Raw genomic sequence first — 14297 nt, 5'->3', positions numbered from 1 at the left:
GCAACTTAGGATGTAAAGACCTTTTTAATATGTTTTATTCAGTTTTCCTAAATATGCTGACCTATAGAGAACATGCTTGCTCCATTGTTAAAGAAATAACAGACCACAAAAGCTGTCAAGTGTAAATAGATTCTTGGACATGTCAGCTGAAAATCTGAAAATACTGGTGTTGGATTGCCAGTCACACTAATTGGAATTAACCTTCGAAATTCCTTTGTTCCTATTAATTATATTGGCATTTTGACATCCAAATTCTCTTGCTGTATGCTTTCCAACCTTGGCCTCTTCTCTATTACAAGGATGAAAACAAATAAAATGCCAATAGATACTTAACCAAATTCTCTAGGAAAGGTCTAGCAAAGCATGTAAAATGGGACTATCAATGCAGTCATCTCACAGCCGGATTTTCATACTTAAAAAGTGCTGAGCAGTATTACTTAATACATATTCTGTTACAATGCTTAAAACATCTGCCAAGAGTTGATATGAAATTTGTTAAGAATTAATAAAGCTGTACTTCTTTCCAAATACACTTTCCTGAGTAGAGGGAGGCAGTGAAGTTTAGCAGCAGGATGGAAGTTTTTTCAGCAGCTGCCTCCATCAAAGAGTCTGCTGATGGTCCCCAAATGAGAACAAGAAGTATGTAAATTAATCTAAACATAGTAGTTTTCACAGTGCATCCCTTGTTCTTTCTCTTGCAGGACAAATGACCAGCTAGTAGCATTCCTGTCTAGATACCGTGATATGAACTTCTTGAAATCACATGGGAGGGACAATGCAAGGTAAGCTGGCCCTTTCCTCACCTTATTTTAACCAGAGCACTGAGACTTTTTGCATAGTGATGGTTTTCCAGTATTATCTGAGTAAAGAAGAGTTCAGGAAAGAGAGTGGAATGAGGAGGAAACCCTCCCCTGAGGACACTTGTTTGTTGGTCCAGGATACCTCTTCCCCAGAGTCAGTTTTGCAAAGATGCTTTGGGTGGGGAGGGAGACATTAAGCAGACTGACGCTTGTGCCCTCCTGGGACTTGGCACAGAGCGATGTTTCAGAAGCAAGTGGTAGTTGCTGCACACAGCAGCACTTCCCTGACCGAGTCAGTCTCAGCCACGCCGGTGACCAGGACATGCACCAGCCAGAGTCTGCAGCACAGCCTTGCGCAACGAGAGCATCTCTGCAAGGTGTGGGAGCCTGGACCAGCCTGCACAGGCTAGTGAGGGTGAGGACGGTGGCTGGAGGGTTGTCATGTTCTGCTACAGTTTTGAAGTCCTTGAATCAACATCCCTCTTCATGCACCCCATGCGGGTCCCAGGGAGAAGAGAACGTGCTGTGTTTCCCACAGCACATCCGTAATACTTCCAGCTTAGTGGCTTGAGGGAGCAGCAGTGACCAAACACCGTGTTTCCAAATAGTCAAAGAAACTCTACAGGTGGAAGAACTTTCCTGTCTGATTGCAGTGGTCCTCTTTTCCTCTTTATTGATAGTTTTGCTTTTCCTCTTTATCACTAGTTTTGTACCATAACAGCGGTCTTACAACAGTTCCAACAACTCCATATGCTGAGTCCCAGCGGCTTTGCACCCACAAATACTGTTTTATTGTGCTTGGGGTCACCAGGTCTTCTCTTTATTTTGGAAAATATCAAGTGTACTGTAAGGTTGGGTTCAGATTGCGTACCCAGAGAATGTGACACACAGAGTCGCATGTTCAGCACAGTGGGTGGGTAGAATAACACACAGGTCTCTTGCTTCTTGCCTGCTCTTGCTCTTGTCACTAGATTTATCAATTCTGTCATGTTGTTGTTTAAATGAAGTCTTCATGAGCATTCATCTTGTGCATGCAGAAATTCTACAGCAGGTAGTAAAAAATAATACTGTGAGGAATAATACTTAAATCCAAGTGAACAGATTCCACAGAAGAGTCTCTGGTTTAGGCAATGCGGAGTGTCAGGGTGATTGGCAGGCTCAGCGCTAGCTGGCAATAGTGATCGACAGCAGGGTTAAAGTAGAAAATGGAAGAGAAACAGCCAGGGAAAAGAAGTCGGTCTCTTACGTCTCTTTGCTCCTCTGGTGCACCTGATTCTTCTCAAATTCCCTGAGCTGGCTAAGGAAAATAACTAATGAATTATGACATGCCTGCGTCAAGCTGGTTTGAACACGCCAACCTCAGCTGGGTTAGAACAGTTTGGATCAATTAAACACACTAATCTGGTATTAATTTAATAATGAAATGAGCTAATGTGCCACTTGTCCTCCCCTCGCAGGAATAACAACCCATTTATTAGTTCAGTGGTTCCCTTTGACTGTATAAACAACTAAATACCTTTTAGCCTATGAAAACATGTCACCGTGTTTTTCTTTTTTTCTCCTGGATTTCTACCATACATTCTCTGTGCATCAGGGAACATAGTGTGGGACATGAGGGCGGATTTGCCACCCCTGTCTGCTGTGGTTGTGTAGTCCCTGAGTACCATAAGCGGTTCCAGTGCTGACCACTGGATGAATGGAGCCTTTCACATCGCCCCTTGGCAGCTCCCCACAATTTCTATCAGGGAGACAGAGTGACTGCCCTCCTCCTGCATAGCCCAGATGGCTGTAGAGACAGGACTCAAGCCAGCAGCTGTAGAAGCCTCCGAGTAATATTGCCGTTTGGTAATTTTTTTTTTAATTCCATTGGTGTCAAAAGCTGATCAAAAAGCAGTTAGCCCTCTGTTTCTATCGTGGGTGAATTTCCAGCTCTACTCACACCTGCTGAGAGAGAAATTGTATCTTGTGAAGGTCTCTAGCCCAGTCTTTCAGTTTTGGTGTTTCGGTAACTCAGTCTTGTCTAAACCGGTAGATGGACCTTCTGCTCTGCCCCTCTGACACACAGTTCCCAATTGACTTTGATTTTATGCCTGAGGTCTGTAAGCCGTTGTCATGCCGGTGAGATGTGTCCCTCTGGTTAAAACGGTGAAATCCTCTGGGCTGAAATACCTTGTATAAGCACAGGCAGGTGAGACGAGACCACGGGCGCACCTGGGCTGTCACCCGGTGTCCCGCCGCCCACGGCTGGCATCCCCAGAGGAGCAGAAGGAGAGGCGGGTAGTGGTGCCTCCTTACAACGTTCTCCCAGCCTCCTGTGACCTTTGCTTGGCAAACTCCCACAGCCAAACTTGGTGACTTGCTCATTTTAGAGGGAGAGATGATTTTATTTTTTTCTATTAATTTTTCCAGTTACTTTTTCAGGTTTGCCATTTGCTTTGCCTTGTCACAGCCCTGTGGAAAAGGAATATCCCGTAGGGGGAATGGTATAGCCAAGCGCTTAGTAAGGTCTGGAAGAGAAGCAACAGCCTCAAGGTTTGGCAACAAAAATTTAAAGGGAAAAAAAAACCCTAAAGGACAGCTTTTGGAAAGGATTTAGGACACAGGCCAGTTTCCAAGTTGTTGGGCAATAGGAGAAAACTCCTTTGGGACATCCTATCTCAAAACAGAGCGGAACAGTATTTTTTATTTAAAATGGCTAGTTGAAGCCATGATAAGGGAGAGGACACTGGACTAGACTGACTGTCACCCCATGTACAATAATAATTTTGCTGTTCCAAGGTGTTTTTCTCAAAACATTTGAACTAATAGTACAGGAGCTCAGCATTTAAATGTCTTTGAAAGCAATGTACAACCCTTGCTGGTACTTTTTATTTTAATTTGTGGGTGAATAATGGCTTCTAAGCGATAAGCTTTTCAACTCTTAAAGTCTGCTTTGTGAACAACTGGAAGCTCTGAATTTTAAGTCATCATAGTTTTTCGATCATACAACGGCGAGAAAAATTAGAAGTGCCATCTTCAAACTGAAATGCTTATACAGCTCAATTACAATGTACTTTGTATTCAAGCCATGTTCACAATCAGTACATGTTTTACTGCCAAATAAGGAGAGAAAACAGGCTTCCTTTTATAGAGTGAAGTTTTCTTTTAGTTATGCCAAAGTCATTAAAAAGTGCATCGCTCTGATTTTCCTCTAGTGGCTTCAGAAGAGGGAATGGATGTGAAAATGGCTCCTTAACTCAGCTGGAGAGGCATTATTTCCTTAGAGAACTGGATGTATGAAATGAAATTGCATACAGTGGCTGGAGTCGTTACATAGTACTTAGCGGGCAACACATTTTCTCCTCTTTTCAGTGTCTTAGACTATTAAAAGCAAAAGAATAACCTGGTAGTTGTATAAGCTATTACAATTTGGAACACCTGGAAGATTTGGGGTTTTGGCAGGAGCAGCACCTGGCTAATGTATTATAAAATATAAAGACAGTCAAAAGTGACACCTTCAACGACAGACAGGAAAAAGAGTGGGGGTTTTTCTATAGAAACCTTGCTGCAGTAGTCATTTGGGAAGCAGTGTAAATATGCTGTGAAGGCTGGATGCTGTGACATCTTTGAGGAACCTGGAGCTCATAGGCAGAATACAAACAGCTAAAGGAAAGGCCATTAAAAGTTTTTATGTATCTGAGTTCTTTTCTTTTTTCTCCTCATTGATGTTATTCTTCCCAGTTGTGTCATCCTCTTTCTGGGTTCTGGGTTCCAGATACTTCTAGAGGCAATGCTGAACTGTTCAGCTTTTAGTAAGGAGCATCACAAGCCCATCCCAGTTCTCAGAGGCTGGAGAGACCTTAAATCACGAAGGGCTGGATCACATTCCCAAAATCTCCACCTCTGTCAGCCCAGCTCTGTTGATGCGGATCTGTTTCTTCACCTTTTCAGGCATGCCTTTTTTCCACTGTGGCACGTGCTGTTTGTTGGCATTCTGTACACGGGGTTGATGGTGGTTTGGCTATCGGTTAGGAAATGGTTCACACAGAAAATGCTACTTTGTTATTGCAGTGGTGAATTGCCCAGAGTACCCGAATACTAGGAAAAAAAATTGCTATATCATCCCTGCTGTTGGAGTAGTTTAACCACTTAAGTCCCAGCCTACCTTGCTGCTCGTGTAAAACATGTTCTGGTTCATTTGGCTCAAATTTCCCTTGATCATACTTTTTTTTTGTTAACTTTTTTAAACGCTTCGGTATTCTGAAGCACACGGACTAAGAAGATCCATTCTTTGCCTGTAAGTAGTTCGGCCCAACGGTTGCCTGTGAACTGTAGCGACTGAAATAGCAAGATGCATCTTCTGTGCAAAGAGACTGCACTTAAAAGTTTTAGATTTTACAGCTAACTTTCAAATGTTCCTTGTTGCTTTATGCTAAGTGTTAGGGGAGCCGTAAAGCCTTTACTGCTTCAGCTTGACAACTTGCCTCCTTGTAGGGCTTTTATTTCTGCTCACTTTTGGAGAACAATGCTAAGTTGTCAGTGCAAAGAAAGCCAAAAATAGTTTGAAGACAGTAGGAAAATGTAGTAAAAAAGGACATATGTCTTGACATGGGACAAAGCAGGATGTTTTCTGGTCTTGATAGAGTATACAAGCAAGGTCATCCAGCAGTTCAGGAAGATGCAGTAAGTGTGAAGGTTTGAAGTAGCCATAATTCATGGAGTGGGGTGGGAATTAGGAGGGAAGTGAAAACTGAGGTAAAGTAATCAGAAATCTGATTGCTGTCTAAGAACGCTGAGCTGCGCACTTCATTTTTAGTGGTATAAATAATAACATTTTTGTCCTTTCACCCAAGGTCCTGAGACATTTTATAAAATAATTATGGCAGGGAACATCCTTTTAAGTTGGATATTGTGGCCCTGTTTTACCCACAGGTCGATAACCTGATTTGGTAGCTTGAAAATCTGTGTGAAAGTGACTCAGACTTGCCCTCAGTCACTTGGAGAGTTTGAATCCCCGCTTCCTTTTCTTTCTCCAGTCACCTAGAATGCAAACCCCGAGACGTTAAGCACAGTAGAAGCACCCAGTGAGGTGCTGTCGTGGTGGACACCCAGGTGTCCTCTGCACTAGCTGTCACTCAGCCAGTCCAAGCTCAGTCACTCAGGCCCAGCAGCATTCCCAGCTGGAGACTGCTCGGTCTTGTGGGTGTTGGGAAGAGGAGGAGGAGACAGGACAAGAAATCTTCTAGAGAAGACATTTATTGGAGACAAACAGATGGCAAAATGTCAGGTTTCATATCGTTGAGTCTCTGGTGGATTCGTGGTACATGCTGCACACGAGCATTTGCAGATTTCTCCCTGTTTTGCTTGTACTATATAAAAAGAAAAAAAAAAGCACTTGAGCTATGGCCTCCCAGATCGCAAGAGGAAGCCGTTAAATTTTTGTCTTTATAAAAGCTGTTCCAGTGTTTCTTAAAAGACATTGTAAGTGAAGAGTGGTGAAAAGAAACCCACAGGAAAGGCTTTAAAAGTTCCCCTCGAGCCCTGTACTCATGAGGAGTATGGAACTGGTGTCAAAACAAGACAATTCCTAGTAGAGTCATTACTGCAAAAAATAGACTCTGCAAGTTTCCTACAACTAAAAATAATTTGAGAGGGTTTTTTTTATTTATTTTGGGACGCTTGAAGAGTTTGCTGCATGACCTGCAACATTAAAATATTGAGAAGCATTAAGGCTTTTTAAGACTTCTTCTGAAAGAGAGATTTCCAGAAGATAGAAAGTAAGTTTTTTCTAAACCAGTGGAAGTTAACACTTAGGAAAAGGTGGACAAGAAGAAAAAATCCTGAGGAATTTCTTCTAAACATAATGGAAAGATGTGATATGACTAAAGTGTTACATGGATATACTGAGAAAATTACATATGAAAAAAGCAGAAACAAATTATGTGGAGTATGAGGCACCTACTATAAAGCTTGAAAAATCTAATTATGCCCATATAGAGATGGAATAATGACCAGATAAAATGTATCTATTGGCTTTTAACAGCATCTCATGTGGAATGCTCTAAATGCCATGGACATTTGGTTTCCATAAAGATGCCATTGATTGGGAAAGGCCATATTTAAGATAAAATTTTGAGGTGGACTTGTAACTTGCAAGAGCCAGTTAAAATACTGCTCCTTTTTTGCTACGCTGTAAATGATCTTAACCTTATATTGTCCAAGTGTTTGTGGCAGCAGACCAGTTGTCTGCCCCAGATTTAGTTGCACACCAAGTATAAAACTTTTTGAACATGCACTGGGAGCAACTGTGGTAACGTGGACCGTCAGAAAGCCCTTGCAGTAGAGCTGCTTGGTCTCATGGTTCTTTGCAGCCCAGCTCCTGGAGACCCACACAGACTGCAGGAACAAACGTCGCTAACTGCATCTGTCAGGGCTGGCTTAATTTTGAGGTCTTGTCACCTGTGTTTTCTGTTCTGAATTCAGTCCCTGCCCTCCCACGGGGGGGGGGGGGGGGGGGCATGCTGTCCTTGCCGAGGGGCAGCCGGTGACCCCATGGTGCGGCGCTGGCCGCCCTGTCACATACCCGCCGTGCTCTGCTGCTCCACCAGGTCTGGTGCCCTCTCTCCTGTAGGGCGTAGGAACGACAAACACTAACCATATTTTAAAAGCAAGATTTCCCTGCGTTCCTTATTAACTTCCAAGCATTTAGCACAGTGGGCAAAGCTACTAAAGCCCTTCAGTATGTGTGTTTACTTACGGGTTTGGCTTTTGCATGTGAAATAAGCCCGATCTCACTATAGCAAATCCAGTCCAGAGAGAAATTCTTTAGGATATTGCTGATGTTTGTTTGTGCATTGGCATTAAAGCTTAGGGGGGTAGAATAGTATTGTGTTTATAGTAAAACAGAGTAAAGGAATTAAAGAAGGGTAAGAAGAATTCTGCTTTTGACCTCATAACATTTGCATTCAGGATGCTGCAGTTTAAGCACACCGAAAAGCAGGTTACAATTTTTATCGCTCCCTCTTTTCTTCTGTTGTTTTTAACTAATACTGAGAGTTCTTTCATAGCCTTTTGAAACAGCAGGAACTGTGCATTCTGCGCGTTCTGCGTGCTGCCCGTCATACCGGGAGACCTTCCCCCTGTTGACAGATGAGTAGGTGCTATCTCTTCTTGATGTGGTTCCCCTTCTCAAGCTTCAACTCCATGTCGGGAGTAGGGGGTCAGCCCTGGAGGCTTCTGGCATGACAAAAAGAGGTCTTGGGAAACATACTGTGAGATCATATCTTAGAAAAACAGGCGTTTATCTGGTACAGTGCAGACATTGTGCTCAGATAGCCAACTGTTAATTATTTCAGATTTTTTAAATGCTATATAACCCTCCATAGTATAGTTCCTCATGGAAATGGGGTGAAGTCAGCCTTACGGCACAGTCAACTGGAAATCCATCACATAGTCAGTGGCGGCCAGGATTTCTGGCCTGCAGCAGGCAGGGAATGCTCCATGCAGGTCTGGCTTTTATGAAGTTGCTTATTACAAAGAATTACTCAGTGACTGGGTTTTGGAGATATATTGTAGCCTAGAGATTGCTCACAAATTACTTGTTGCGACTGTTATGCTCAAGATTGTCAAATTACTGTTCTGTGCTTTCTACGTGGACACCTAAATTGCAAATGATTGTTTTATGCTCCCCAACTGATTGATTCTGGTCAGTGTTGCATGGTGGCTGTGGAAACACTGCTGGCAAGAGCCTCTGGTATTTCTCATCCATAAAAATATTTTCCTGACTTCTCCCACGAAAATTGCCTGACTTCTTCAAATTTTTGTCTAAAGAGAGTTAAAAGAGGAGCAGATCATCAAAGCGGCGTGCAGAGGTTGTCCACATGTATTAAGGAGAACATGGATGTGGTGCTAGTGGAGCTACCAGCTCTGCAGATCCTTGCTCTGACGTTGACTTTCAACTTGTGGTGAATTATTTCGCTGATGTATTGTTAACTTTTATTCATAGTTCTTCCTCTTGTATTGTGAGTAATGATGATGAGGTTCTGGTAGGCGCACCTGATTAACAGCAAAATGTCAACAGGAGGTTTTCTGGGCAACGGGCTGGAAACAGGAAAGATTTAAGAAAAACCTTTTCACCTTAAAAAAATATATTCCTTCCAGACAAAAACCTGTTAGTGATAAGTAACATGTAGCAATCTGATAGTCTCTGATACTTAAGAAAGTTTTATTCATTCATGAACTTTGGAAAGAAGAAAACAGCAAACTGTTTTACATACTGCGTAAGCCTGAGCATTCAGGAGTGGGGGTCTCCCAGGGTTGCTGTGGCAGGCAGTGTCACTTGGAGAAAGCTATCCAAAAGGGTGAGATTTGTGACATTTCTGCTGGTATTAAGTAACTGTGCAACGATATTTGTTAGTAGATATAACATATCATAACAAGAGCCGAGCTGTGTTTATATTTGTGTTGTAGGAGCGTGTGCTAAACATCTTACAAATGCTTTCTGTGTTATACAGTCCTAGAGCCTCATCTGAAATGTATTTATAAATATGTAAATACATTACAAAGTAAGAGGAGTTCCCTAAGCTGGATTGCAATCATGAGCTGTCTGGACAGTTAACTATCTTTACCCAGTGTGACAGACCACATGCTGCAGGCAGGAGGATTTTTAATGTATAAAAATAATCATGCGGAACCGTTAACCCCTGAGGCTGCATCCACACATAGCCAGCGCGCAAACGGCACCTTTCACGCATGTCGCTGCCCCATCGCTGAGCTCAGCTGGCAAGATGATTCATGTCGTGCTATGCTTGCTGCATTCATGTCGTGCTATGCTTGCTGCTTACCTGCAAGGGTAATCCAGGCTGCTCAGAACTGGAGGCTTTTTAGGAAGAGTTAAAATTCATTAAGGGTAAGCATAAAATATCTCAGATGGGGTGGTCTATGAAATAAGGAAAAATGGCATGTTTTTTCTTACTTCAATTTTATTTTCTCCTGGTTGATTCGCTTATCATCATTATTTTCTTTCTGTTGGTTATCTTAGACCAGGAGAAAGGCCAAGTGTCTTCATCTGACATCAGTGTCTGTTGTATTTGGCTAACCATACCTTGGTCAGTTGTGTGTCACTGTCCGGGCAAGTATGGCAGTTCTCGGAGGTGTGCCAGGCTCAGTGGAAGTTCAGGGCACCTGAATTTTTCCACATTCACTGAGATTAATGACATGCTGTTACTAATCCATTTTTTCTACTTAATTTGGGAGTTATATGCTAGGTGTCATGTAAAACCCAAGAGAGAAAGACTTGAGGAAACCCCCACCATTTTTTGCATTTCATTTCTCTCTGAAGCTTGATGTGCCTTCATCAAATGCACTGTTTTGGTATTACATCAACCATAACCAAAACTAATACAGCATAGACTAGAAACAAATCAGTAGGGTCATACTTTTGCCCTCCATCCTCTTATTTTTCTTTTCAGAGGTGGCTGCTGCCAGCATTGTTGGCTGGCTAGTCAAGAATCTTTGTGGACAATTTGTAGTGTCTGAAGGTTTTTGATTTCTTTAACAGGGCTACGCGACATAGAAATAGCACCTTTCCCTTCCCTCAGGCAATATCCAATATGCTCAGGGTAAGTTCTTGCCTCCCTGGATGCCAGAATTGCTGTTGCTGGAATAGCTAGGAGCATCCATTATCCTAGAAGAGAGTCTGAAAGGGAAAATAAAGGCTTATCCACCTTTTCCACTTGGGTTGCGGTTCAGCTCTGTGTGCCAGCAGCACAGGCAAGGCTTGCAAGGGTGACCGACTGCCACCTCAGGCAGGATCTGTTAGATCTACCAGATCTAAAATATCCTTGGTCCCCTCGGCTCCCAAGGAACATAGATAGCAAGCAGCTGCCCAATGGGGAGCTGTATCTTGAAAGCCTCTTGTATAAATCATTGCTTCATAGATAAAATGAAGTTATTTGCTGTGCCAACACGTTATTGCGTTCAGGTGTTATGAGGGTGTGAGGTGGGCCCAGGAAGGGTGAGCCTTCTGAGGAATGCCTGCTTTCTTTGGGTTGTTACTGGCATTTAAACCCCGATAGGATGTTTCTAGGGAGGTTTCAAGAAGCATTAGCGAAAGGGTCATTGTTTTGCCAGTCTCCAAAGTCGTTGCTGCTCTTCAGTTGGGCTACACTGCCTTGGTGGAGGATGAAAGAGGGGACAGTCCATTGAGGTTTCTTCTAGTAACCTTGTTGTGTAGGATTTTAGGACTGAGATTTGTTGTGAAAACACTCATGCTTCCAAGAATTGTCTTATTTCACTCCATATGCAGCTTGACCAAGCTATTAGCTCAAAAAAGTCATAGAACTGCATACACTGTGTACATATATATAAAAGGAGCCTGTCAGCTATTTTGAAAAACATGAAGCTGTGAGGCTAGATTTGCTGAGACCTTCTCATCTTGAGTGTGGACATACTCTTCTATTGCCAATTTCGGACAACGAGGCTGAAGTTGTATAACAGAGCTGTAAGAACTGTAGGCTGAGGGAGTTTGTAAATAAGAGGGGGGGGTTGAAATGGTCGGGTGGGTTTTTGGTTTGAAGGTTTCTATTGCAGTCAAAGAAAACTTGTATTTGAAAACAAGAATAAAGGATGATAAATTGGTAGACATAGCAGCTGAAAGAATTTATTTCATGGAAAAGAACTTTATGTTCCTATTGAAATACGGTCGATAAAATTCTATTATTTTCTTAAAATAATTAACTCAAATGAGCATTTAGTTTTGAGGAAAATAAATAAATGACCAAACTTTCAGGCACATTAATATTTTATTTGGAGATAACTGCATAAATATTGAATTTGAAGATTACATTCCAGAGCGCTGCATTAAAATTGCAAGACTTTTCTATTATCCTTCATAATGGAACATGAAATTAGAAACTTGTTCATGGAAAGAAAAATTTCTCCACTCTCATCTACACATTTTCTGCACTGTTGTGTTAACAGAGGAGCTCCTCTTCTCATACTGTGAGAAGAGATATAGCTATCAGTAGGACATAGACCCTGGAGTAATTTACGGTCCTTTTGAAAATTAATATGCACCATTTCATAATTGCGCCTCACTTCTTTGATGGGTTTAGAACAAAACTTAAACCGGGGAGTTAGCCTACAGGGTTAACACTCATGTTTACAGATGCAGGAGTCCAGAAGGCTTTGATGGTGTTCCCTGGCTTTTTTTTTCCTTCAGTTGCATGCACTTGAGGACCACTAAAATGTCTTCTTGACTTCCTAATCCTAAAAAATTCCTAAGAGCCCTGGTGTAGCTGTGTGTTGTTCAGGAAGGAAGGAGAGGTCTTAGGATGTCCTCTGCACTGTAGGTGCCACGGCTCTTGTTAGCTGCAGTTCTTGCACCCAGTGAGACCGGTGGTCTAGTGGATGCCAGTGACTGTGGCGGTCTGGTTAGCTAGCATTTGTTATTGCTCAGAACTCGTGGGATGTAGTCAGTGCAGCAGCTCACCCTTATTAACAGCAGTCACCCCCCTTGCGAAGGTATGTGCTGGTTTGTGGCTGCCCTGCTCCCGTTTCTGGGAAATAATTCTGAAAATGGAATAACAAATAGAAACCTGGATCGGACAGTCTCAAAACATGTGCGGGCATCCAGTTCATACTGTTTTCAGACACAGATTGATTTTCCAAGTCGTTTTTTTTTTTCTTCTTATATTGGTCTCAAATAATTCATTTCCATAACTTTACAGTTCTGCAGTTGCTCCTCTTATTCACGGTTCAGCCATAACAAAACATTGTTCCCAATAGACTTGAAAATGGAGCAGACATACTCATTCTACAGCAAAGAGCAAAGCAATTGTATTTCTTCCTAATTAACTATACCCCAATAGAAAAATTTGTGGTATAATAACATAGGAGAAAATTGGTCATTTTACCTTTATGTGCAATTCGCTGTTTTTCAAAAACTGCATTTATTTAGAGGCAGAAGCCAATCACACAGATTGTGTTTAGTTCATGTTCATGTTACAGTTCTTCTGCAGTCGTTTGTTAAGAGTTAATGAAGATTATGCATTTTCATGCCATAGAGCTCTGTAACTTGCACAGTTCTGTCTTAGGTCAGCAGAAGGTGTAAACAGTGTTTAAAAGGAATCTGTTGATCTTTGTCTCTATAAGTGAATGTATAACTGATTAATCATTTATTAAACCTCTCTACATTATTTATGAGTAGAATAGAAATATAAACAAGTGACCTTTTTATCCTTTTTTTTGCTTGAGAAAGTAGCTTCTTTATTTGTAGAGCTCGTGATGATAACAAAATACAAATTAACTTTTAATGACTGCTTTTGTATTCCCTCAGATTTATCAGAAAACAAGGACTGGATCGGCTGTTCCTGGAATGCGATACCCACATGTGGCGCCTGGGGGACCGCAGGATCCCAGAAGGAATCACAGTCGATGGAGGGTCGGACTGGTTTCTCCTGAACAGGAAGTTTGTGGAGTATGTCACTTTTTCTAATGATGATCTGGTAACAAAGATGAAGAGGTTTTACTCTTACACGTTGCTTCCTGCTGAGGTATGTGAACTCAAACCAGCTCCTCTCTGTTCAAAGCTCAATATTTGTGCTTGTCCCAAAGATCTCTGAAGTCAGAAGGGCTTTCACCTGATTTTGGTGGGCTTTGGGCCATCCCACAGTGAGTAATGATAATTTTACTCCCATGACGAGTAAGTCCTTCAGTGTTAGAACAACTTTTGCAGTTGTTTTGTTGCTTTGTTTGTGGGACTTTTTTGCAAGGAGTGGCCTTGTTTTATACTATTAAGCCTATTAATCTATTACTGAACAACCAAAATCCAACTGCCCTTTGCTTGCAAATTGTTCCTCCACAAAGCCTTTGAAGGCTATTAGAAATGGCAAATTGTCTTCATAAGTAGCTTTCCTCACTATTATCCAGCCCTTTTCTTTAAAAATAAAAATCCTACAAACAAAGGTTTATTGTTCAGTTGAAAACTCAGCTACAAGGCATAGTCACAAATCATTTAGATCACTCAGGAATCGCTCTGGCTACAAGTGGTGCAGAAGGGGAGCGCACACCAGGATGGGTTTCATCCAGCATGCGGCAGCGTGTCAGGGAGATGTGCGTTATCTGCAAATAGAGCACAGAGCCTGGCGGGTTGTCAGGCCGTGGTACCCCTGCTGCAGCAGGTACGTTGCTCCCCTGGCTTGTCAGGCTCTGCTCCCAGGGTACGTAGCGTGCAGCCATCCCAAGGAAGGGCCTGATGACTGTCTTTAAAACGATAACTTCATTCCTCGCTAATGGCCTCTGAACATTTTGAGGGATTGATGAGACCGATCGTGCAAAGCCAGGTTCATTAGCTTACGGTGGAGCACAGCCACTGTCATCTTTTGATAGGGGTTTATTATTCCGTGCACATATTGAATAATCTTGCTTTAATCCTATTTCTGTTAAAAATCACCTTTTCTTTCAACTCTGATAACCTTTTTATCCATTATCTAGGAGAAATTTCTGTATCATTATAAA

General features: G+C 42.1%; 1 protein-coding gene across 2 annotated transcripts in view; it reads left to right on the top strand.

Moving 5' to 3' along the window:
* The window catches only part of XYLT1 (xylosyltransferase 1), a 202465-nt gene that overhangs the window by 158571 nt on the left and 29597 nt on the right, over positions 1 to 14297 (top strand). For both annotated transcript variants that reach the window (XM_037385493.1, XM_037385494.1), the window contains 2 exons: positions 702 to 782; positions 13117 to 13333. In XM_037385493.1, the coding sequence (XP_037241390.1) occupies positions 702 to 782; positions 13117 to 13333 (298 nt within the window). The remainder of the gene's footprint in view (positions 1 to 701; positions 783 to 13116; positions 13334 to 14297) is intronic.

The sequence above is a fragment of the Falco rusticolus genome, chromosome 4 (assembly GCF_015220075.1).
Source record: "Falco rusticolus isolate bFalRus1 chromosome 4, bFalRus1.pri, whole genome shotgun sequence".
Taxonomy (NCBI): Eukaryota; Metazoa; Chordata; class Aves; order Falconiformes; family Falconidae; genus Falco; species Falco rusticolus.
Note: the sequence above shows the minus strand (reverse complement) of the source record. Positions and strands in the feature narration are given on the sequence as shown.